The 25797-nt window shown below is 36.4% G+C and overlaps 1 protein-coding gene across 1 annotated transcript in view; it reads left to right on the top strand.

The window, feature by feature from the left end:
- The first annotated feature begins 372 nt into the window (after positions 1 to 372).
- LOC121726050 (alpha-(1,3)-fucosyltransferase C-like) overlaps positions 373 to 25797 on the top strand; it is a 28445-nt gene continuing 3020 nt past the window's right edge. Inside the window, exons 1-7 of the mRNA XM_042113268.1 lie at positions 373 to 430; positions 1468 to 1521; positions 2043 to 2096; positions 4458 to 4559; positions 5033 to 5116; positions 5426 to 5573; positions 21538 to 21578. Of these exons, the coding sequence (XP_041969202.1) occupies positions 373 to 430; positions 1468 to 1521; positions 2043 to 2096; positions 4458 to 4559; positions 5033 to 5116; positions 5426 to 5573; positions 21538 to 21578 (541 nt within the window). The remainder of the gene's footprint in view (positions 431 to 1467; positions 1522 to 2042; positions 2097 to 4457; positions 4560 to 5032; positions 5117 to 5425; positions 5574 to 21537; positions 21579 to 25797) is intronic.

The raw sequence follows: 25797 nt of genomic DNA on the forward strand, positions 1-25797 counted from the left end.
CTAGGTAGATATGTATGTGTCTGTGTATTTATTAGGTATAATAATATTATGTATCATGAATAATATTTGTCTATAATATTTTCACCTGATGTCGTATATATTATGTTTCCTCTACCCGTGGTTGCCTGGAAGAAATTACTAATTAGTAATAAGGCCGCCATTGTGATATACTTGTTTTATGTATAAATGTTCTTGATTTTTTAATGTTATGAGTACACAATAAAGAATATTTATTATTATTATTATGTAAGAAAATCTTGGAATCTTCATTTGACCCACTTCCCGGTCTTCGATTAGGATGAAATTTTGGACGCGCTCCATGTTTTGATGACAATACATCACTAGCTAAGAAATGGTCATTATAAATCCAATATGGCGGCCTGCCCAAAGAAGGCGGACAGGCTATTTGAATTGCACCCCCGTGACATGGGTATCAAATGAAAGGGTTTGCTGTCAGGAATATGAAACAAATGTCACGTGACTTAAATCCGACATGGCGGACATCCAAGGTGGCGGATTGGCTATTTGATATTGTAATTTGTAGTGCGTGCTAAAAGCGTGTTTTTTAGTTTTTTTTTAATACTTTATTGATATTTTCTAGATGATGTTTGCGTACGTCCATTGCTTGCCGATGGTTGCGGATGAAAGTGGTAAGAATACATTTAAACTTAAATTTTACTACCAGCTTGGGTCCTCCATGCAATACATAATATACAACAAATACAACAATATCATAATATTATGTATGAATCCAAAGTCTTCTATCATGCCACATTTAATTAAAATCAAAGTCAGTTGTTTTCTCGTGAAGAACGAAACAGGCTCAAAAATCGCCATAGGGTCAATTTATACTAGCGCAGAGTCGAAGCGCATCGAAGCGAAATATTAAAACTGAATATAACAAATTCAACCTTAACTCCAAAGCGTTAATGCACTTTATTACTTCTGAGAATTTAAAAAGGCGCACGCATCCGCGCGAATTCGCGTCGATGCGCCCGACCAACGCTGATTGGCCTCACAGAAGTAATGTATGCGTTACGCTCTGGAGTTAAGGTTGAATTTTCTGTGTTCAATTTTTGGGAATTCGCTTCGACTCTGCGCTAGTGTAAATTGACCCTTAGATTAAATTTTTGTCATGTTGAGTCCCTTATATTTTACAAGAGCAAAAAGTTCTGATGGTTTTAACAAAAGTAAATGATAAAACTTAAGGGTGTGTATGAGTCCCCATATTACATAGAGTTCGGTATGATAGTAGCAGCGCTGAGAGAGTTATGTGTATTTATTTTTTAACTTTGTATGGAAAAATTCATGACGCGCGGTCGCTTGCCCATACAAATCACAAAAGAAATACTCTTTCAGCGCTACTACTTTCACAGTAAACTCTATATAAGGAACACATACACATCCTACATAACATTACTTAGTTTTGTTAGGCCTTGTATGTATATATTTACCTTTGTTTAACAGCTATCAGTCGAGATTCTGAAGTTGAGGAGGCTGCAGAGGGGGGAGACGAAACAGGTAAAGTATAACACGGTCAAATTAACTTGACGCATCGCTGGAATGCAATCATGGGCGTACCGAGGGGGGGGCAGCGCCCCCCCCCCTTCCCCTGGATCATGTTGACGTCCCTACTAAGTATATTATCTAGTACTTTCATCTATAAAAATAACGATTGTTTGCCATTTGTTTGCAATACAACTAAAAATTATTAATTTTTTATTCTTTATAAACACCTAGCTTATAAAAAATCTGATTTGCCCCCCCCTGACCCAGAATCTGCGTAATTTGCCCCCCGCCTGGCCCAGAACCTGGGTAATTTGCCCCCCTGGCCCAGAACCTGGGTACGCCCATGAATGCAATAACATGCCCGCTTCATAATGACGTCATCAAATCATGCGTACTCAAGTTAATGTGACCGTGTTATATAATATCATAATGCCTCCCACAGTCCGCACCGATTTTGGAGACGGTGGCCGGCTTCATTGAAACCAAAGCTATACGCAGGAGTAATTTCATAGTGGGTTTACTTTGTTTAACAGCTTTCAGTAGAGAGCCTCAAGTTGAGGAGGCTGCAGAGGGGGGATACGAAACAGGTAAGGTATAATATTTTATACTTTAAAGGTAAAGTATATAATCCTACTAATATTATAAAGGCGAAAGTTTGTTTGGATGTATGGATGTTTGTTACTCTTTCACGCAAAAACTACTGAACGGATTTTAATGAAACTTTACAATAATATAGCTTATATATCAGAATAACACATAGGCTACAATTTTAACCGACTTTCAAAATGGGGGAGGTGTTATGTTCGTTTTTTTATGTTCAACGATTACTCCGCCGTTTGTTAACCGACTTTCAAAATTTTTCTTTTGGTATATAGGGTATCATCCCAATTTGGTATTATATTGACAAAAGTGGTGATCTGATGAAGCATCAATATGTAATCGATGGAACTCCTCAAAATTTATAGGGAAACATGTGGTGACTTCGGTTTCGTGAGAAGTATTCTAAGCATATGCTACCAACAAGTAAGATTTTGCACCGAGGCATACCTGGTATACCGTGGTTCGAAAGATGCTGAGAGAACTCCTGATTCTTTATAAATACAAGTTTGGTAGATTCGGCGTTGTTTTAAGAACGGAAAGCATATGCTACTATGCAAATTACATTCATCATCATCATCATCACTACCATATTATAACATTCATCGTCTCAACTCCCATGATTATGAGCCTATTATGACCCTGTTATTGGTACTTTTCATAGTCTCTTAGTTCGAGACTCGAGTTTGTGAAGCGATAATTTAAAAAAATCTATAATAAATAATAATAATAATAAATAATAATAAATAAATAATAGTTTATTGCCATCAGAAAAATAAATACATAACACGTTATAAAGACATAATATAAAGCTGTTATAACATAGAATATCTTGTTATTTGCGCAGCCCCTACACTAAGAAATTCTTGTGCTGTAGGGGTTGCCTGCCAATTATTAACATAAATTATGAAGACATATTATTATAAAAGACATCAGAAAGATTTATTTAACAATTCAATAGGTATATCTAAATTATATTTTATTATACAAATGTCAAGTTATTATATTTACTTATATGAATTCTTAGTGACAATTTTGATACATTATTATTACTTACTTATTTTTAATTTATGAATTTAACATTATTGCATTAGAGAAATTAGCTTAATTTTATTGTTATTATTATTAAATCTAATTGTTTCTATGTGTGTGTGTGTGTGTGTGTGTGTGTGTGTGTGTGTGTGTGTGTGTGTGTGTGTGTGTGTTTTGTTCACTCTTGATAGGTAAGGTGTTTTTATTTCGTGATGTGTATTAGATTTTCAGTTTCGTCATATATTTATATTATAAATATAATCTATAATTAATATTATAAACATGAATAGTAGTTTGCTTGAACCCGCTAATCTCAGGAACTACGTCGTTACGTCAAGTTTAAACTTTGATGTTTCCTAATGTCACCTACATGCTCGGAGTCCATTGCACGTCTGACGTTTAAAAAATATAATCCATTCATAGACAACCAAACTGGGATAAATCCAGTCAGAAAAATGATAAGTTGGCTGGATAATGCCTGGAACAATTCAGTTTCCGTGAATGGTCATAATACACTCCCAGGTCCGATTTAAAAAACTTATTTCAGTGTTAGATAGCTCATTTATCGAGGCGATTAAGGCTATAGTAGGCTATATAAATATTATCATGCTAAGACTAATACGACCGAAGAAACTCAGGAAAATGTAGGAAAATCGGGGGAAATATCAGGAAGGGTTTATCTCACGAACTACTGGAGCAATTTTTATAGCAATATTTGGCACATATATAGTGTAGACCACGTGAAGGGAGTATACATTTTTTTTATGGGAAAATGTACGGTTTCTGTAAAATTCCTAATTTAAGCGGGCGAAGCCGCGTGGGACATTTAGTAGATTATAATGCCTCCCACAGTCCGCACCGATTTCGCTAGTTTGACGTGTGTGTCCACATTTGTATCATTTGCGCGATCTCCGTCGCGATCATCGCGCCGTATCAAGTAGGCGTATCATAGTGTGGACGCCTATTAGATCATTCTGCCGATCATGCGCGTATTTGATACGACACGTGTCAGATACGCGGTTAACGCGCGATTGGGGCGTATCATCATGATACGCGTATCATTTTGATACGCTTCGATGATACGCGACGGAGATCTGATCGGAGATCTGATCGCGCAAAAGATACAAATGTGGACGCACCTAAAGAAATATTGCTCATCTGTCAACGTACGTTACGTACCGGCTCGCACTGGGTAAAGGTATTAATTAGCTAAGCGTCCACAGGTCAGTATCGTACGCAACAGACATTCATCATACAGTTCAAACTGAAAACTTTTTTAAGACGGTTAAAAATTAGTATAATGTTCTATAAACTTTCAGATGAAGGTGATTATAAGAACGAGTTAGGTGAGAAGGTGGTTGGTGCGTTATACGCCCGCAAGTACGAGATAGCTAAGCTGGCTGTTCTGCTGAAGATCATAGGTAACAATTTGTGTAAAAAAACCTTATTTTCGCTTTTAATACTAAGGAGTAAATAGAATTAAAACCAATATAGGTACTCATCTCACACAAACTCGATAGGGTTATGTGGTCTTATTACGGAGTTCTTATAGGCACCTTCCGGATCCAGCATCAGTTCAGCTTCAGGTCATCGTAAAGCTGCGTTTCCACCAGAGATGTGTAGCGAGGAATGTGTTTTTGAGAACCAATAGAATCGCTTCATTGACGTGAGCTTGCCATGACAACGCTCAGCGCAGCGATGCTATTGGATCTTAAACACATTGCTGGAGCTGGTAGGTGGCCAAGAGAACTACTTAATAAAACCACGTAACCCCATCGAGTTTGATATCAGTTGATTCGTCTTGATGACCTACATTGGTACCACATCTTTGGTGGAAACGCAGCCTAATCCATGTTATTCTCGAGCACTAATATAACATAAATATTGTTTTTAGATAACGGACTGAAACTCAAAGGCGGAGTGGACCAGATATCCAGCGGGATTGATCTCAAGAAAGAGGGATACATGGAAATATTCAGTAAGTCCTAAATGTTGACTTCTTCGTAGCGCCTCATACATTAATCAGAATTTAACTAATGATGTGTCAGTCGTAAGTCCTAACCGTACATAATATCGCTAGATGTTACGCGTGGCTCCTCCCGCTTGAATAAGAAACTGTATAATTTTTCCACAAAAAATCGCCTATGTCCTTCCCCGTGATTTACTCTTTATCTGTGCCAAATTACATAAAAGGCGGTCTAAAAGCTGATTAATAATTATTAATTTCGTTTTAATAATTTCTTCAGGTTTTTTTAATATTATTAATTGGTTCAATTTTTTTTTCTAGACAAGAAGACTTTCAAGTCTGGTTTGGAGAAGAGTATATTCGGTGACGAGATGGTGCTGAAGGGCATGCGACAGAGCGGCAAAGCGCTCTTCGGTCTGGGGCTGGACAGCGCGTACGCCATCGCCCTCAACAAACTTGGAGATGGGGAGTAAGGTAGATGGAAATATCAATTAAAGTTGCTACAAACTGATTTGTTGTGTTTTATTTTGAAATTGTAAAGTCAAAAGGATCATACACTCCTAGTATCAGCTAAGTATCTCTTTATTTTCACAGAAAGTAAGAAAACGTGGAACCTAAGAGGAAAGTATCAGCTATCCGTTAAAGAATACCACTAAGCATGAACTCTCATCTGAGAGATATATTAGCTATCTGCTAAAAGAATATTAATTTCTTAAGCCATACAGGACTTTAATTTTGTTAAATTGCTGGTTGTAATTAGTTATATTCTTAACTCAAGTCAATGCTTCCATCTTACATCTGAGGGAATCAAATATATTTGCTTATAAAATTTTAAGTAGAATCCTCAAATATAAGTAGGAGGCGAGCGCAATCGCCCGGAAGGTCTCGGCGAAGTTTTCGCATTAAGATTTTCAACTGTTAGTGTAACGGTCCCGCCAGTTATCCAACGCTGTTTACTTTTAAACGTTTACGTTATAGTTTTTCAATTTCAAAAGTTAACAGTCTATTTAGTAATATTATAGCACATATCAAAAAGTTTTCCTTATCACAGACTTAAAGATCATCCTTACTAATATTATTAATAGTACCTGGATGACCGAGCTTTGCTCGGTAGAGCAAACACTCATTGACTTCGTGTTACTTAATAACGCCATCTGCTGGTCGGTAAAACAATTAGTTGCCGACAAAATAGTATTATTATTCGCCAATAGATGTCAGGAAGAGTCATATTTTTCAGTTTATCGATTATCGATAAAACACGAATAAAAAGACATTTTCTGAAAATGATTCCTAGCTAGATCGATTTATCGCCCCCGAAACGCCCTATATACTAAATTTCATGAAAATCGTTGGAGCCGATTCCGAGATTCCATTTATATATATATATATATATATATATATATATATATATATATATATATATATATATATATATATATATATATATATATATATATATATATATATATATATATATATATATATATATACAAGAATTGCTCGTTTAAATATATAAGATAAATGTAAGAGTAGGTCTAACTGTCAGAAAGACAGACTGATAATAATAAGAAAAACTATTAGCACAATAGACCAAAATAGTTCACATTTGGTTACCTCTTAAGTCTTAACCCATCAATCCCCAAGCGGCAGCCGGCTGCCGCATAAAAATAAAATAAAAATATTTTATTACTTAATTATTTTTTATTCATACTGACACAAGAGCGTTGGATATTTTATTATCGCACGTCTGTAAAGTTCGAGTGCGATAAACGAAATCGTATTATGTTTCTGCGATAGTTTGATCTCTGTACCTACTGCATCCTAGGCGCAAAGCGATTGAAGTACTGTACTTTTTTGCGCCATCCACAACGAATTATAATATATTTTTAACTACGAATAATAAAAACTAAGGAAACCCCCCATACCTTTTTTAATTTGGTTCCTTTTCGCACACTTAAATATGACAATAGCTACGAAACACTCAACACTCAAATTTATGAAATAAAGCCGTTGACAATAACTATTGTCACTTCTATTATTACACAAAAACAATTTTTTTGCATATAATATTCGGGTTTCTTTTTACATAAAGTATGCATGTATTCGGTACACTTTTTGTAGCTCGTGAAACAAATTTTTTGACACAGTTACTATTCTTTAGTTTTTATTATTCGTAGATTTTTAATCAATTAATAAATGCAGCAACTTTTTTGACAACCCCTTATCCAAACATCCGCTAGCAACCGCGAATTAGGAAATATAACGGCTTCATTACGAGCTTGTAATATGCAAATCTGCGCCTAATGTGGCGGGGGGCGCAGGCCTAACCGCGGCCGTTACGTACCGTTAACACGCACTCATGTGCTGCGCTCAAGTCTGGATGTGGTATGCTAGAAGGAACCACGTGAGCATTGACAAGTTTAATTATTGTAACATCAATACTGTCTCTTGTATAAAATCCATCCGTGCAAAAAGTCTCATTTTAAGTAATATTTTATCTGTTTTTTTGTCTGTTTGTCTATTACCTGTTTGTCTATTACCATATAAGCATTTATACGGTATACCACTTAATGGTTTTTGATTAAATTTTGTAAAAAAATACTTTAGAATCGGAAAAACACAGGATAATTTTTATTAAGAGAAAAATTTACGATTTCCAATAAATGAATGTCTGTGAGAACGAAGTCGCAGGCAGAATATAGTACTCTGTTTAAAGTATTGTAAATTAATACGAACAATACTTATAGTAAAACTTTTTTACAATACCTTAATATATTATACTGTTCAACTCTCTGATATCAGTAACATTGTTTGGTTTAAGCAAATATATAATAATCATAGAGATACCGTTCGTTATAACAAATATAAGGACCCTGAGCCATGTAAGGCCACTCTAACGGGAAAATGATTGTTATAAGTTTATTAACTAAATAAATTAAGAAAACAAATTATCAAGTAATGCTCTGTTTAATAAGGTATCATGTTATAAATCTCTTTTTAACCTAGCTTCAATAGCCATTTAATAAACTTAAGTTTTGTAAAGCTCTTCCAAATGGCCTTGCAAGGAACACAGCTCCAAACAAGGCCAATATTATACATCAGTCGTTTAACTTGAAAATAGAGTTACAAGTATTTATTTATTTGCTTTTACTAAAACGACATTATAATTTCTTTCAATTAAGCAACACATTAAATGTTCAACATATTTGTATCATTTAAAAAAACTATAACAAACATTGCTTGAACATCATCTTTTAACTAAGAGTATATTAATGGAAATTCTTAAAAAATAGTATTAATGAGTATCACATTGACATCTTATAACTAATTACCAATGCGTTTTATAATGCAATCAATTTTTTTTAAATCTTAAATGGCCTTCTTATGGGCCCGTTCTTAATAAGGCCAAAATGTTCAATATGCGTGTATAAGTTTAATAATCTTAATAAGTAAAGATGTTATAAAAAACAGTATTATTTTAATTCTTACGGTACGCATATTTTATAACTAAAACTAACTGTTTATATGTTAATGATTTTTAGATGTTCCTTGTAAAGTTCATGTTCCCTAGCAAGGCCAACTATCAAATCTTTGGTTGGGCCTTATAAGGAACCACCGGCCTTCCTAGGAACATTACCAATATTTTAACTTAAATCAAGGCATTAGTAGATTTTCTTTTATTAGTACTATACATATATACCTATACGACAATGCTCTGTAATTAAATTTGAGATAGATATAGGTTATGTAGCTAAAAAATAAAGTTTTTCAGGGTGCGGAAATTACAATTGTAACCTCGACAACCAAAGTCTACAAACAGTGAGATCTCACTGCCACAATTGCGGCGCGATCGAGTTGCCGCCCCGTTTATGGCCATAAGGTTGATGGATCTAAGTGTGTAGTAGAAAGAATATGTGCTAACATGACGATAACTACGAATTTTTAACAGTTGGCCTTCAAAGGAACATGGCCTTACATGGCTCAGGGTCCTTAATATTCATTTTCTGGGAAAAGTTCGTGACATTTCCATTTCCCACAGGAGATCCTCGAATAATTACATCTAAATATATTAGCTAAACACGATACACTCTTATTCGATTACATAATTAACAAAACAAATTGTTATTCCGGCCGCTTTTCTCTAATTAAAATATTGTAGATATAATTAAGGGGTTGCGGAGTTTGTACAGTAAATTATGTTGGGATTTGGGTAATGGGTTCGTGAAAGTGTACTAATCGTGTGTGTAAAATATTATATTTAACAACATATTATAATAGTTTGTAAATTATAATCCTTATAGTTTCAGTAACAATTTGATACTTTATGTAATTTGAACAAAAGAAAAATTACAATATTTTTTACACAGCTAAGGTGTTTTTGCTTAACTTGAAATATTTTTTAATTATTATTAAAATAAATTAAGTTTCGCAATGATATTTTTTTATTTTATTTAAAGCTTTCATATTTATTACTCAAACGTGGGAGAGCCATGCTTCGGCACGAATGGGCCGGCTCGACCGGAGAAATACCACGTTCTCACAGAAAACCGGCGTGAAACAGCGCTTGCGCTGTGTTTCGCCGAGTGAGTGAATTTACCGGAGGCCCAATCCCCTCCCCTATTCCCTTCCCTTCTCTTCCCTACCCTCCCCTATTACCCTATTCCCTCTTAAAAGACCGGCAACGCACCTGCAGCTCTTCTGATGCTGCGAGTGTCCATGGGCGACGGAAGTTGCTTTCCATCAGGTGACCCGTTTGCTCGTTCGCCCCCTTATTTTCATTAAAAAAAAATACTTTGAACTTACTACGAACATTTTTTAAGCAACACAGTTGAACTTATGTTGAACTTTTTCTCTTTCTTTTCTCGCTCTCTCTCTCTCTCTCTTTCACCTTAATCACTGTAAATTGTAATTAAAACCAGCGTGAAGGAGCTTGGTTCAGTGTGACATGAAGACGTCCCGGAGTTGGCTCCGCGATTCTAATTGCAGCGAGAATCTATTACGGTGGATTTACGGGATTATTATGAACGCCTGCACCGTATACGTTTTATATCATCTTAATTAGGATATTAACTATGTGTGTGGGAGGAGAAGTGTTAAGTAAGTCTTTCGGGTAAACACAACAAAACTTTATAAAGGTCAAGAATTTCGGGTCTAAAATGGAAATTGCAAGTAAATGCTAACTCTGGAACTAAGTAGGAACTATGAAAATTGAAAATAAAAAAAACTTAAAAGCTGGACAAAATCCACTCTGCCAGTAAAACGACGCTCCGCTGCTTTCTTATTTCTTAAAAAATAAAAGTTAACCAAATATTGGAAGGCTCGGAACAGTTTTTCAGCACAGGTCAGTGATCTGGCGGCCGGCCAGAAAGAGCACACGTCCAGTTCGCTTCTGTCGCTCAAAAACCTCGATGGATACTGCTTGGATGGATATTGGATACCACCCAGTGATGTCCACACTGCAAGAAGAAATACGAAACATCAATTTGATATTTATTTTTATGATCATGCCAAGTTTCATAGCTAAGACAATTATAGTATACTAGCTGTCCCGGTGAACTTCGTGTCACTTTAAAACCTTCCCTGGACATCTACGAATATTTTAAGACTGAAATTAGCCCAAGCCGTTCAGCCGTTTTCGACTTTTTGCACACACACACAATTGAAAATCCATTTTATATATAAAAGTGTTGTTTTTAGACTTTTTCAGGATTTTTTTTTTTTTTTAGAATTTTTCTCTCCGTAAGAACCATCCTCGTACTTCAAAGAATATTTAAAAAAAAGAATTAGTGAAATTGGTCCAACCGTTCTCGAGTTTTGCGCTTAGCAACACATTCAGCGACTCATTTTTATATTATAGATGTAGCTGCGGACATAATTCTTTAGTATAGGTACTTGTACTATTATCTATTCTGTGGTATATGTAAAATGTTATACTTATAGCTTTTATTATTATTATTTATTTATTTATTTTTATTATTAGTATTGGAATTTGGATCTTACGGATACTCGATTTTTAAAGCCTTACCTTGCCCTAGAGAAGATTTTATACAGTAATTAGTAGTCTTAATAGATGTAAATGACAAAGAATAATCTCTGAATTGATAATGATCATTTTAGGTTTAAACTGAAAGCAATATTAGTAAAAAAGATGTTATAAAGCTTTATAATATAATAATATCTATGGACGCTTCACACTACGTCAGTCTGCCCCCGTGGTAAGTACCTGAAGGACTTGTGTTATACAATCAGATAGTTAAGGTGACGCCGCGTTAAATTACAAAATCGTGTTGGATGTTTTATATCGCTATAGAAATGGAACAGCAAGAAATTTAAAAACCATAAATATATTTCATATAAGCTATGGGCAAATTATAGTGTATGCTTGAACTAAATATGTACAAATTTTGGAAGCTTAAATCACTCTCCTCTGTTGACAAAATTGGAATACCTGTTTTTATAGAGGTCTTTTTGATTAATTATTCTGTGTTATAAAAGTTGACCAATCGTGTTATGCTATGGGTAATTAAAAGATAAAGACATGATGAATACTGACAATGAACTTTAATTTCTTAGCTTTAGTTATTGTTGAGAAAAATCGATATCGCTACAGCCAAATTATCAAGGCGTCACCTTAATAGTAGTGCTCTAAATAACGCTTTACTGAGACAGGTAATGGAGTTAGCTGCAGATAGTGCTTGCATTAGCTTGAGAAATGCTTACTGAAATATTACATAACTAGTTTCTGTGAAACACCCAAGGCTAGGCACGTTTCCTTCACCAGTTTTGAATGTCTCATGCCCGGTTGCTAAGGGTTTTTGACAGGAGTTTATCTCTTCAATAGCGTTGTTAATTGGTAAATCTCCAAAAGCTCTAATGCAAAGATAAACTTCTGTCAGAAAATCTTAGTAACTGGGAATCATATTTTAACCTATCAATCCCGAAGTGGCAGCCGGCTGCCGCATAATAATTAAAAATCTATTGTGTCTGCGATACTTACGATGGAACATTACGTTTATCCAAACGTTTATCATCAAACTCTTTAACACATACCCATGCCATACAAATTGCCATTTGTATGGCATAATATATTGGTAATTTGTATCGGTATGAAGACGAATTTTTTTGAGTTCCCTGCATTGTTCTCATTCATGTGGTTATCGAAAGTTTTTTATAAAATATGACAAAGCTATAATTTGGGTCACAGGAAAGGATGTTAGGACAGTTTTACTCACGAGAAAATGTACCGAAGTTGCAACTTCTAGTATGCTATAAAAATTAGTCTCGCACAGTAGGCTAAAGGCGTTGACGATGATGAAGTTCCAGCACTCAAGTTTTTGCGCATATATTAGTTTCCCCATCACTCACGCCGAACAGTTTAATATGACAAACACGGAATGATTGTACAATTTTCTTGGAGTCAGGAGCGGATTAACAGCGGGGCTAAAATGGTCGCTTTGGAGAATCATATTATTATGAATCATAATATGATTCATTTTTTTTATCGCAAAATGGTCACTCTGTTTGCAATTCATGTCTAGTAATTCGTACTAATTTAACATTCGTCAGTTTGACAGTTTTGACAATTAATTTGCTGAATTGATTGAGAGGGATTGCAAAATGTAACCATTTAAGCCCATCTTTTCTTTAGTGTTTTGACTATCGTTAAACTTAAAAAATTGCCTTACTTTATGTATATATCAGTTCCTTTTAATTCAAAAACTTGAAATATTTAGCAAAATTTGCCGCCCCATGCCCGCTGATAAATCCGCCACCGTTGGGGGCGCGTTGGGGCGCGCGTCGGATCGGGGAAATCACTTACCACGTGACAAATAGTGCTCGAGTGACGCGCTTTTAGCAATCGCGTAATGCCGCAGAGAATACTGAAACCACTTACATTATATTTCAATGGAACATGTAAATATGTTATGCGATTCCTATGGATTTTTTGTATTTTTTTTTTATATGTTTCTGTGCAGAAATGATTTGGTATAAGTTATCAAGGCCTCAAAGAAAACCAAGGATAGGCAATATTTGTAAGGAAATTTGCAATGTTTTAAAATGTATGGTACATTTTAAAACATTGCAAATTTCCTTTGCAATTGACAGACCAACGTTATTTGGTCGAATATGTCAATTCAATGTTAATTGTGATCTGTGAGCTGGGTTTGACGTAACGCAACCAAACTTAAAACAAACGTACTTTTCTGATAGTACATCTAGAGGCGGTGAAGATTCCTTTTCGTGTTTGTTATTAAAGCATGATTCCGATGCTTATAAATTGATACTGTATGATATTTTAACGTTACTGCTGCAATCTGCATAAAACTTTACAGTCAAAATTCTTGTTTATAAACCCGTAAATAACTATTTAATAATAGAAATAACTATTCTAATAAGCAGCTTAATGATTATGTAAAAGATACCCGCACCCACTATAATCCGGTATTCGGCAAAAAGTTTGTTTTCACCCCCATACCAGCGCAAACTTTGTCGTTTCCCATTCAGCCGGCGTATCGTGATTGTTAACCAATTTAAGTGTTTCAGAATGAGTAACTTCATTATGTACCCGTCCGACCCTAGCGGGGTCTGGCCCCCGACCGCTGGCCCCCAGACCGTTGGCCCCACAGACATAGATCAAGATATATACCGCATGTCCCTCCATATGTATGAAAACGAGCATGCCACTTTTTTCCTACCTACCGTGACGTACCGATGATAAGAAACGTGTCGATTATCTAAGCCAACGTTTCTATTCGAATTTCTACAGCTCTATACGACATATTTAGGCATTTTTGAAATTCCGATTGACGTCCGATTCCGATATCAGATTAAAGAACAGACTTTCGAAAGACGAGCATTGCTCGTCACATACACATGCGGTATCTATCTTGATATATGTCTGTGGTTGGCCCCCAGATCGCCGGCAAGTGTTACCAATATACTAAAAATATTTGACTCTAAATATAATTTGAAAGTCCCTAAATTCATAATAATTATGCAGTTATTGAAAAAAAAATATTATTGTTTAGTTATTGATTATTGTATAAGCAATTTATAGCAGCATACTATTAAAAACCTTTTTATGATTTTTTAATATTTAGACTATGTTACTTTAAATCTTTATTCATTTTAGCCCACATCAGGAGGTTAATTTATTATAAAAATACCAGAAAATATAGTCTGCATAGATGTACTTTCAGGCTAGGGCTTTAAAAAATAACACCCCTTAAGGCCATCCCCTGAGCAAACGACCTTGACCATACTTTTGCTGCGTTGCCGAGATCGCGCCAAAATCCTATTTTTTTTTACTTATCTTAGTTCAACATTGACCTAGAAAAATTCAAACGTCCATAATAATGCAGGTACTTAATGAAATTGTCGATCTATTGGCGTATGTTTCAAATAACCGTAATTTGTGAAACTAGGTCTAGATACTGAATGTATGCTTGAATTTAAATAAATTGGTAATATTTTGGAAGCTGATATCATAAGTATAAAACACAAAAATAGGAAATTTCAAATTAATAACTATGAAAGGAACATTCATATACTGAAGATTATTGCTGTATTTTTATTATAATTTTGTAGCTTTCAAATTATAAGTTAATAAGCTAAAAACGGCATCTCCGTAGGGGGAGCGTCTTAAAATGCTTCCCTAAATTTGGGAGAAAAGCCTTTAAGTTGGTAACCCCAGCTGGCCTCGAAGCCCCCGACTCGCCATTCGCCAATATACCGCCCGTATTTGTTGACTTTCTTTTGTTAACTTTCTGTCGGTTTAGGTTGGCGGGATAGTTTACACTTTCAAACGAGGACCGTTTAGGGCCTTAGGGGTTAAATACGATGGAGCGATTCTACGCATTTTTTCCTTTTTAACCCCCGACAAAAAAGAGGGGTGTTATAAGTTTGACGTGTCTGTCGGTATGTCTGTCTGTCTGTGGCATCGTAGCATCCAAACGGGTTGACCGATTTTGATCTTTCTTTTTGTTTGAAAGCTGACTTAATCGAGAGTGTTCCTAGCTATAATACTCCCCACACCGGTTTCGGTGACGGTGGCCGGTTTCATTGAAACCAGACCAGGTACGCAGGAGTAATTTTATAGTGCCTAAGTGTGTGCGCAGTACACAAGAGCACTCTCTATTCCTTTACTCTCATAACCCAGTGGGACGGAAGACCGACACGACTGGCGAGAGATCAGGCGCAGGACCAACTTTTTACATGCCCATCCGACGCATGGATCATCTTACTTGTCAGACAATCAGGTGATCAGCCTGCATTGTCCTAACCAAACTTGGAAATAACATGTTTCCAACGCGGGATTCGAACCCACGACCTCCGGAGTCGAGAACGACGCTCTAACCACTAGACCACGGAGGCGTTTGGTTCCTAGCTATAGTTCATCATCATCAGCCTTTTCCGTGCTGAACAATCGCGGTTCAATATAAAGGGAATGGGAAAAATATAAACGTTATATTCTTAATATATTAGACGAGACTATAGGATGCCCGCCACGATGTTGCATTGAAATTCGTTCTATATCAGATATCTATACTTCCGTATTTATAGGCATGAATGCGCTATAGTTACGTTAGTGTATTTATTTCTTAATTCCCAGATAAATAATAATACATCTATTTATAATCGAAGACACCATACTATTTGAAGTCCCTCCATACATTAATCTGGCTTCTATTTAACTAATTACCTCTAACATGAATGATCTTTAATCATCTAAGTGGCGTTTACAGTGAGGACATGGAACGGTCGTCAATAGTCAATGTTTAGGATGATTCAGAGGCCCGGCCTGAGTTATTGTATGGCCTGTATCGCGGCAGGCCAGCCAGCACTCGTGTAATGGTTATTTATGTGCCGGAGACCACTTCAATTATGTACAATGAGGTATATGTTATGGTGACTGAATTTAGCCAGTGAGACTGATGCATGATGTTCGGTTTCTGAGGTATCTTCAGTGAAATATATCTATTCAATAGTGTTACTGATTGGTTAACATTTACGTAGGTCGTAGGCCGATCAAAACCACTGGTGAATAAATAAATTACAGTCAAAAAATATACCGGGCTAAAGAAGATGGTAACTTAATTTTTTCTTAGATCATGTGTTTAAATAGTGCTCTTAAATATGTGCATCGAGAAATTAGCAAAGGAAAAGTAAGTTTACAACGAAACTAGACGAAACAACGCGATATGCGGCTATGTATAAAGAAATAGAATTAATGCATCACTCGGTCTGATGATTTTTCCTTTCGGCCGCCATTACATCCTTAAAATAATAACTAGCTATTTGACCGAGCTTTGCTCGGTATTCGATAAAACACGAATTAAATGACATTTTCTAAAAATGATTCCTAGCTAGATCGATTTATCGCCCCTATATACTGAATCGTTGGAGCCGATTCCGAGATTCCAAATATATATATATATATATATATATATATATATATATATATATATATATATATATAAGATAATATAATCGGCGTCACATAATTTGACATTTCAGTTTTGTATCATATACACCGTCACGACTCCTCTTCTTTATTCAGTGCGAGTTGACCCTAAAAATAATTTTAACATTTCAAGAGCTGATAATGATAGTAGCTTGACTTCTGCACCAGACACATGAGCTAATAGTCTACCTGAAACTATCGAATGGAGTTCAGCTTTCAGAACGCTCGAAGTTGGCTAAGCCTCCCGCATTGCGAGTTCCAAACTCGAATCCTCGGGCGAAACTTTCAGAATTTTAAAAGGTTTTTATTTTTTTAAATCGCCCGGCGAAAACTTAAGTCGGATTTGGCATACTTAAGAGCTTCCTATTAAAGCGCTGGTTTACTGCGGTGAAGGCGTCTTCAATCTCTATAAACATTTGAAGGAGTTCTGAACCTGTCGGGAGCCTTCCTAGGAATCAAAGAGTTACAATACAAAAAAACATGTACTTAGGTATTTTACAAATTGATGTATTTTTTTTTTTGCTGTATGACAAAACACCAAAACATAGAAATATAAATATCCGTTTTTTTTGTAACATAGCAATATATTATTAATATTTAAAATAATAATTAGAAAAAAAGGTTGAGAAACTGTGACCGACATAAATTTCTATTTGATGAGGTTATCATCACCGATTTATCTGTATACTGAACAAGAGCGATATAAAAGTGAGCAAAAATTTAAAAAACAAGACGATCACCTTTATTATAATGTATGACAAATTAAATAATATTATAGTAAGTAAGTATCTATCAATTTAAAAATTGTATAAATTATAAAACAAAAAATGATTATGAATTATGGCTAAGAATACTCTTGATCGTGTCAGCTTTGAAACAAAAAAAAACTAGATCAAAATCGGCCCACCCATTTGGATCTAAGCACACCATGCCGAAGTTCCGCGGCGGAAATTCCGCATGATTACGTCAGCAATGTAAAACGTATACAATATAACGCGACGGAATTTCGGCATGATGTGTCATCGATAAAATATATTGCAGGCGGAATCAAGCCGAACTTCCGCCACGGAAATTCGGCATAGTGTGTTTAGACACTTAGGCGCACACACACACACACACACACGGACACAGAGAGAGAGAAGGGGAGGGGGGGAGGACACACGAAACTTGTTACAACCCTCTGTTCCGTCGGGGGCCAAAAATCGGACGAAATTTAGTAGAAAATTTAAAAATGGAGACCAATATTTCTGCCTTATTAAAGTATGTAATCAACTGACAAGACTCGACTGGAACTAGGGAGGAAAATGCGATGTATCATTTTCTTTTTCCGTTTCTCGCCTCTCGCGTCCCGCAAGCCGCCATCCTGTAAAACCGCCATCCTCAAAACCGCCATCCTGCAAAACCGCCATTCTGAAAATACCGCCATCCTGAAATACCGCTATCCCGTCGCGCTGACCGACGCTATCTCCCGCCATAGCGCGTTATTGGCACAAGACGTCATTTCTGAACATCGCAAAGTATTCTGCGAATTGGAATTTTTATTTTCCTGACAAGATGGCGTATTTTACAAATCTTTATGAATGTAGCTGAAAACTTTCTAGTTCAAGCAGATTTGAAAATTTGTTTACATTTAAGGCCTTCTGCTCTATTCCATGTTGATTTCTAGGTGTAGGTTATCAGTGATTAAATGTTATTTAACTCATTTACCGTATTTTTGAACGAAAACGTATGATATTTTAAAAAACCAAAGTCCCAAACTGGCACAAGTTAGCCCTAGGTTGTCTAGTAGAGGAGCTAGCTAGGTATTTTCTGGGACCGGTTACTACAGTGTTCATATTTTGTTCCTGAATCTTTCGATCCTAAACGCTACATAATTGTGTCCATACTCAAGTTGTAACTCAATATCATAAACAAGACATAGGCGATATTGGATGACCTAACTTCAGTAATTGGAGTCCATCAGGGGTCAGTCCTGTACCCGATACTCTACAAAACCCATTAGCGCCGTCAGAACCCGCCTACTCGAATATCCACAACTCGCCAACTATGTTAGAATGCGAAAAGTTCGAGATTGAAGAATGAACCTGATGACTGTGTTAGTTGAAACATAGAGATATTAACGCAGGGTCTTATTATATAATTAGTTTTCTAGTCTTTGTCGGTCATATTATGTTTTTTTTGAACGTGCCAGAGAAATAAAAATAAAGTAGAACTTGTATTTCGCTGTTTTATTAGTAATTTTAATTTAAGAAGAAACTGTGACTTAAAAAAAAATAAGGCAGAGAAAGCAAAGTTGGCCTCAGTTTGCAGTACGCCGAAATATTTACTTGCTATCTGAAACTTTGGAAAACCGACAGTATATTATAAGTTTATGGGAAAAACATTTGACAGATACTGAAACGACAGATTGAAAAACTTGGAGGAGGCCTTTGCCCAACAGCGGGGCACCGCAGCACATGCTTTAAAAAAATGTGACAATAGATAGTTAAGCATAAAATATTTTATTAATACTGCCTTAACTATATTTTTCATTCAGTCCGAGACTGCAGGTCGAGTCCCGGCTCCGTGATATAGTTTACAAGCTGATAAATAATGTATAGCGCTCATTGTGATGCCGTCTCAATAAGGGGATTATTCAGTCATTTGCATCGGCAGGGGTCCATTTCCATGTCAAAACGGACCGGAGTATTTACAGACAGCGCCATCTGTTCAAGTGTCGCATAAATTATATTTACGCTTTGATGTCGGCCGGACCTGGCTTTGGGAATGCTAGCCACTCTGCCAGCCTCCATTTCTAACTTACTTTGGAGTACACTCGTAGAATCTGGAACTCCTGCCTGTATGCCTAATGTTATAAAGAGAATATCGTTTGTTTGCTTTGCAGTGGTTGCCCATTGCAAATTGGGAAAGGACGCAAAATGTGCGGATCCCGCGAAGTTTCGGTCTTGCATCGTTGCGGATAATAATTATTATCTGCGTCTCAGGAAGTATATCCTCGAAACAGGGGTTCAAATCGTAGCTTTTTACAAAATTATACATTGCCAGTTGCAACTTAAATACTAGTACCTGGATGACCGAGCTTTGCTCGGTATAGCAAACACTCATTGACTTCGTGTTACTTAATAACGCCATCTGCTGGTCGTTAAAACAATTAGTTGCTAACAAAATAGTATTATTATTCGATAATAGATGTCAGGAAGAGTCATATTTTTCAGTTTATCGATAAAACACGAATAAAAAGACATTTTCTGAAAATGATTCTTAGTTAGATCGATTTATCGCCCCCGAAACCCCCTATATACTAAATTTCATGAAAATCGTTGGAGCCGATTCCGAACATTTTTTAACATTTGTGATTAAATGTTTGCTAACAAATTTTTACTAATGTTACTAAACATTTTCTAACGGCAGTGTGGGATAGTTTATAGTATATTATTCATATGGTGAAGGATCCCGTATTTTTATGTAAAAATGTATTATAAAAACATAAAATTATCTGGACACAGATACTTTCTAGTATCAAGAGCGCACAGCATCTTTCACTTGAGTGCTCAGGAAAATATGCTAATAATATGTAGCTGATTATAATAAGGAATTTAACAAGATGCCTATCGGGAGTCAATCTACGTGAAATTCCTCGTTCACTCCCGCGATCCGCGCTCAACGTAAAACAACGTAGATAGTTAGCGATGTCGACGCAACTATGTCGGCGTGCGCCAATTTGTGGTATTAGTATCTAAGAAGAATTAGATAGTATTATGCAGAATATAATATTATTATATTACTAGCTGTCCCGGCAAACGTTGTTTTGCAATATAAAGTATTTCTAGTTAATTTCTAGTGTAGACAATAAATAACTGACTTATTGTAAGTGTGTAAAGATGTGGTATATATGCGTGAAATAGCCATGGAGCGCTGTGAACGATGAGGGGATATAAAAATAATAAGCGCCAAACATTATTATTTTTTAGTATTTTTTTTTTCTTAAATTACATATCACTAATTAATTACGACAGGTAGGGGATTGTTTCACCACTTCCTAATAAGTGTCGGATAAACTATCCATAACTTGACAGAGCAGGTAAAAACGGGACTTCGTTGTCTGTCCGTCTGTCTGTCTCCAGGCTGTAACTCAAGAACGGTAATAGCTAGAGAGTTGAAATTTTCACAGATCATGTATATAATATGTTGCCGCTGTTATAGCGACAAATACTAATTTAAACAAAATAAAATTAATATTTAAGGAGGGCTCCCATAATATAACAAACGTCATTTTTTGGCCTTTTTTGCTCTATATTAATAATGGCAAAAGGTACGTACTTAATTTTCTCTAAGTCCTTATTTATATTATGTGCACTTTATAATTTATTTATAATATTAAAATAAAATAAAAAATTAAGGGGGCTCCCATACAAAAAACACAATTTTTAGCCTAATTTTGCTCTATAATGGAACAATTCGTGCGCTAGTCCGACTCTCACTTTGCCGATTATTACCCTTTGGTAACCAAACCAAAAACTAAAAACAAAAATTTAAGGATGGACAACCATAATCACTTAGGTATAAATACATAATCACTTATAAAAAATACATAGTAGCCGATTCTCAGACCTACTGAATATGCATAAGTACAAAATTTGGTAAAAATCAGTAAAGCCGTTTCGAAGACGGGAGAAATGTAGCTAGTTGTCCCCTCATTTTAAATAGAATTCTTTGGGTTTTTCCAAAGACTTCTATTTAAAGGTTTTTCCACGATCGAGGTATAATGCTATAAGATGGCATACGAAACCGTAAAAAATTAGCGTGATGACTTATGGCACTTTGCATTTCACTTCAATATTGTTATCATACGGCGTCTAGATCCTTGATTCGATTTAGACGTTATTTAACGGTTTGATTTACAATCGGAAGCGGAAGTTCGCTCGATTGTCCGGTTGCATCGCAGTTAATCTCAATATATTTGTGCAAGTCAATCGATAGAGTACGGCGTGAGGCGACCATCCATCACCGGTAAGAGGAGAACAAACTTGTCAGATTGGAGGGTGATCACTCAATCCCTCCATTACACCGAGACTATCCGTCAATCGACGCGCGCGAGTCCACTGTAAATCCGTACGACACAAAGCCGTCGGTGTACTACGACTACGGCGCGGCGTAGCTAAATTTTTATGTATCTTTGATCCGGCGTAGCTAGTATGCCGGAACAAAGATACATTTTGGTGTATTTTTTAAAATACAAACTCCTATTCCTTGATTTAAATATTATAAACAATTTAAAACAATCCTTCATGAAAAGTATTCAAAGGCTGCACCGGTATCACTCAGAACGTCTCTACTCTCTCCGCGCAGTAACGTGACCAAAACTTTGCCTGTCATGTTTATGTAGAATTATCAAAGACCTACATAATATTAAGCTTACGCAACCTACTTTTCCAAGGGGTTTGGGTCGAAGACAACTTTAGACTAGTCAGATGCCAAATGTTTTAATCGCGTTTGCTGCTGCCACGCAAATCATCCTAACACAATTAATGTGGCTTACAAAGGTAGAGCTCTTAGTTATGGTTCCGCCAGATTGTCACCATGCCGGAAGGTGCCGTGGAGCCGCGCCGGCACCGCGCACGAGATGAAGATGGATAGCGGGCGGAACGCGTGGTCACCCATCCGCAATACTAACAACCACACTGTCCCTTTTCTATTCACTTTTGTACTTTACTACAAAATGTTCTTTTTATTAAGCAGTTAATGCTGACGTCAGAACAACTACAAAACTAAAACAACGATTAGCTTTGTCCACAGTGTGCCTTTTTTGTTCATCAAGGGCATGCGTCATAGCGCAGTCAACAGCGTATGTGAGGCATGCCCGCGACGCATGCGCTCTGACCGTATCCAAAACTTTCGCTTAGTTCTATTTTTTCTGGAATTTCTTATGACCAAATAAGCCGCACATATTCCACCCAGTAATACGTTCTCGTCGCAAATGTTGCGTTCGTTAACGCATTCAATTATTGAAAGCACCAAACGAAAGTTGAATACAAAGAAGATGACGAAAATTGAAGACGAAAGCGCATAGTGCGGACATATAGCTATTTACTTACTTTATTTTTCAACACTTACACCCACATGCATAAAACTATGTTTCGACTAGTCCTTCATACTTCATAGCAAAGTTAAACTTACATGCTAATGGGAAACCGGCTTCTATTGGTTTTTTGTAGAGTCTCTATCTATACTTTATATTCGGTCTGAGAATCATGCTACCGAGTAAACCTTAAAAGAACTCTCGTGTTCTTAAGAGTCCGTATACGAAATTTTGCCGAAATTTTGAAGAAAACGACAGAAATAATCTATATAGATAAAATTCTATCCAATTCGAGAAAAAAGAAAAAAAAACAAATTGTGCCAAAAAACACGATTCAAAACAACCTAAATCTCACATTATGTTACTTGCCGCAAGGCAGCCCCTCCTTTTACTATGGCAGCCTTGATATAATGTGAGATTAGATTAGATTATAATTGAAATGATCTTACATGTTGTGCATTAAAACTTATAGAAATACTGTATTTTAACTGTTAAATCACGTCTGTTAAATCAGCGAAATCGGCAAAATTTCGTATACGGACTCTTAAATCCAAGTAGTGAATATTATGTAAATTATCATTTATCGATGTTTTTAACAATATGATCAGTTAACTTACTACTCTGCTAACGGACCTTTTGAAATCCACTAAATCGCCTTTATTCTCCAGGTATAAAAAAACTATAAAGCAATGCCATTCAATATTCATCCATTCCTGCATTAGTAAACGGAATCTGGACATTGGACAAAAAGCGCCGGGGTAAATGTATTCAAGGTACACATGTGTCATAGGCGCCCGCCCACGCCGCCCGCCCGGACGGAGACAGCAAAAACTGAATATTGTAGATATGCGCACATTATTACTGTATAGCTCCATTGTTGGACGGCACAGCAGTTTTGACGTGTTTTACGTACGTGTACGTGATCTCATTGTTTACCTTAACGATTATTGCTTCCAGGGAGGTTTGATTCAAAATATCTCAAGTAACACTTTAAGTACTATGTAACCCTCATAATACTATGAATCAGTCCAGCAAAATTAATCAGATAAACTAATGTGATTGATGTTATTTTGAATATTGTTTAACCTTAAAAGCCAACCACCTATATTATAAATGCTTAATGTATCTATCTGTTTGTGTTTCTGCCTTACCATTTAACAGCTTACCCAAATTAGGTTAAATTATAAAACATGACTTGCCGGATTAAAAAAAAACGTTTTTTCCTGGCAATATGTACGATTCCAGCTAAATATATATAAATTACTCAATATACTACAATATATAAATTCTCCTTTGACATATTCATTTAAAGCCTTGGTGCACTATATATTATATTTACACTATATTTTAGTAAAATATGTCCCCGTGCGAGTTTCTTACGCCGGTTCTTCTCGCCGGGTTAGTTCCCGAACCGGTGGTAGGCACCGTAGTATCGACGTTCGGTAAAGTTTTTGTAAAAAAATTACTCTGAATAAAAAATATTTTGATTTTGATTTTTACGGCTTATCGAATTTGTGGGCCTCATCTACTTAGTAATATAAATACCTGCTAACCATCCAACAGTCGCATAGGTTCCACATAATGTGAAACACGTCTTCGGGTCCCAATTCTATTGACGTGAGGATTGTACAAATCACTTATTAGTATTATAAGTGAGCTATAAACTATCTCGGAGGTGTAATGGCCACTCCGGCCCAGGCCTAATACATTATGTATGACCAGTTTCAATAGAGAATTTTTTGCACGCCCTATTTTATGCAGTGCCCTGTTACTTTCGTATACTCGCGAGAAATAAAAGTGATAGTATTATATTATACAAGATGTAACAAAACTAAGTGATAATATTTTAGGATGTGTATGTGTTCCTTATAGAGAGTTCACTGTGAAATTAGCAGCGCTGAAAGACCAGAATTTTTTTTCACTTTTGTATGGGGAAACTCATGACGCTGGGGCGCTCACCCATACAAAAGTGAAAAAAATTGGTATTTCAGCGCTGCCACTTTCACAGTAAATTCTCTACAAGAAACACATACACACCCTAAAGTATAATTATCACTTAGTTTTGATACACCTTGTATAGAGTTCCCTATACGTTACGACTTACGAATGCGTAGCTGTCGAATGCTCCTGCTCCTCATCTCGTTTCACTTCCACAAACATTTGCATAAACCTCGCCATTCCTGTGAATAGAAGTTGCGGAGACAAACGCTGCGACACGCATCAATTCTTCAGCGCGCCCTCAAACCTCATTATTAGGGAATGAGTTCAGTGGTACATCCCCCCGTTCCCGGGAACTCCGGGATCTGATCTGAAATGCAAACCGCGAGCCAAAGAATCTCATTAGCGAGACGAGTCTGCCGCCGCGGGGGTATTCTGAACCGGCGAACTATATCGCTACGTTTGTAATACTGAGATATTATAACGAGCGATTTAGATGTCCAAGCCCTGTGACCTATTACATTTCAGAGCCCATTCGAAGCAAAGAAGTATATTATTCTCTTTCTAATTTTAAGTAATAATATCCAATAAGGTTTGATGATTGATCATATCAATAATTGATACAGAAACTTTGGAAATATATTTTATAATATATGTACCCCCTTACTTATAAACGCTGTATAAGCTTTGAATAGTTATACAGTGTTTTGTCTTCTTCAATCCAATTAAAAATGTCACTTGTGTGACAGGAACAAAACACTGTATAACTATTCAAAGCTTATACAACGTTTATTAGTAAGGGGGGTACTGTCAAAGAGGTTGAGATTAAGTGTCCCTAAACTACAAGTGTACCTAAAAACTCATCAGCATCACTTATATTACGTTTTTATTTTAATATACGTACTACTCGGTATCTATACGTGGGAGAGCCATGCTTCGGCACGAATGGGCCGGCTCGACCGGATAAATACCACGTTCTCACAGAAAACCGGCGTGAAACAGCGCTTGCGCTGTGTGTCGCCGAGTGAGTGAGTTTACCGGAGGCCCAATCCCCTAACCCCTACCCTATTCCCTTCCCTACCCTCAACTATTCCCTTCCCTTCCCTTCCCTACCCTCCTCTATTACCCTATTCCCTCTTAAAAGGCCGGCAACGCACTTGCAGCTCTTCTGATGCTGCGAGTGTCCATGGGCGACGGAAGTTGCTTTCCATC

The sequence above is a fragment of the Aricia agestis genome, chromosome 4 (assembly GCF_905147365.1).
Source record: "Aricia agestis chromosome 4, ilAriAges1.1, whole genome shotgun sequence".
Lineage (NCBI taxonomy): Eukaryota > Metazoa > Arthropoda > Insecta > Lepidoptera > Lycaenidae > Aricia > Aricia agestis.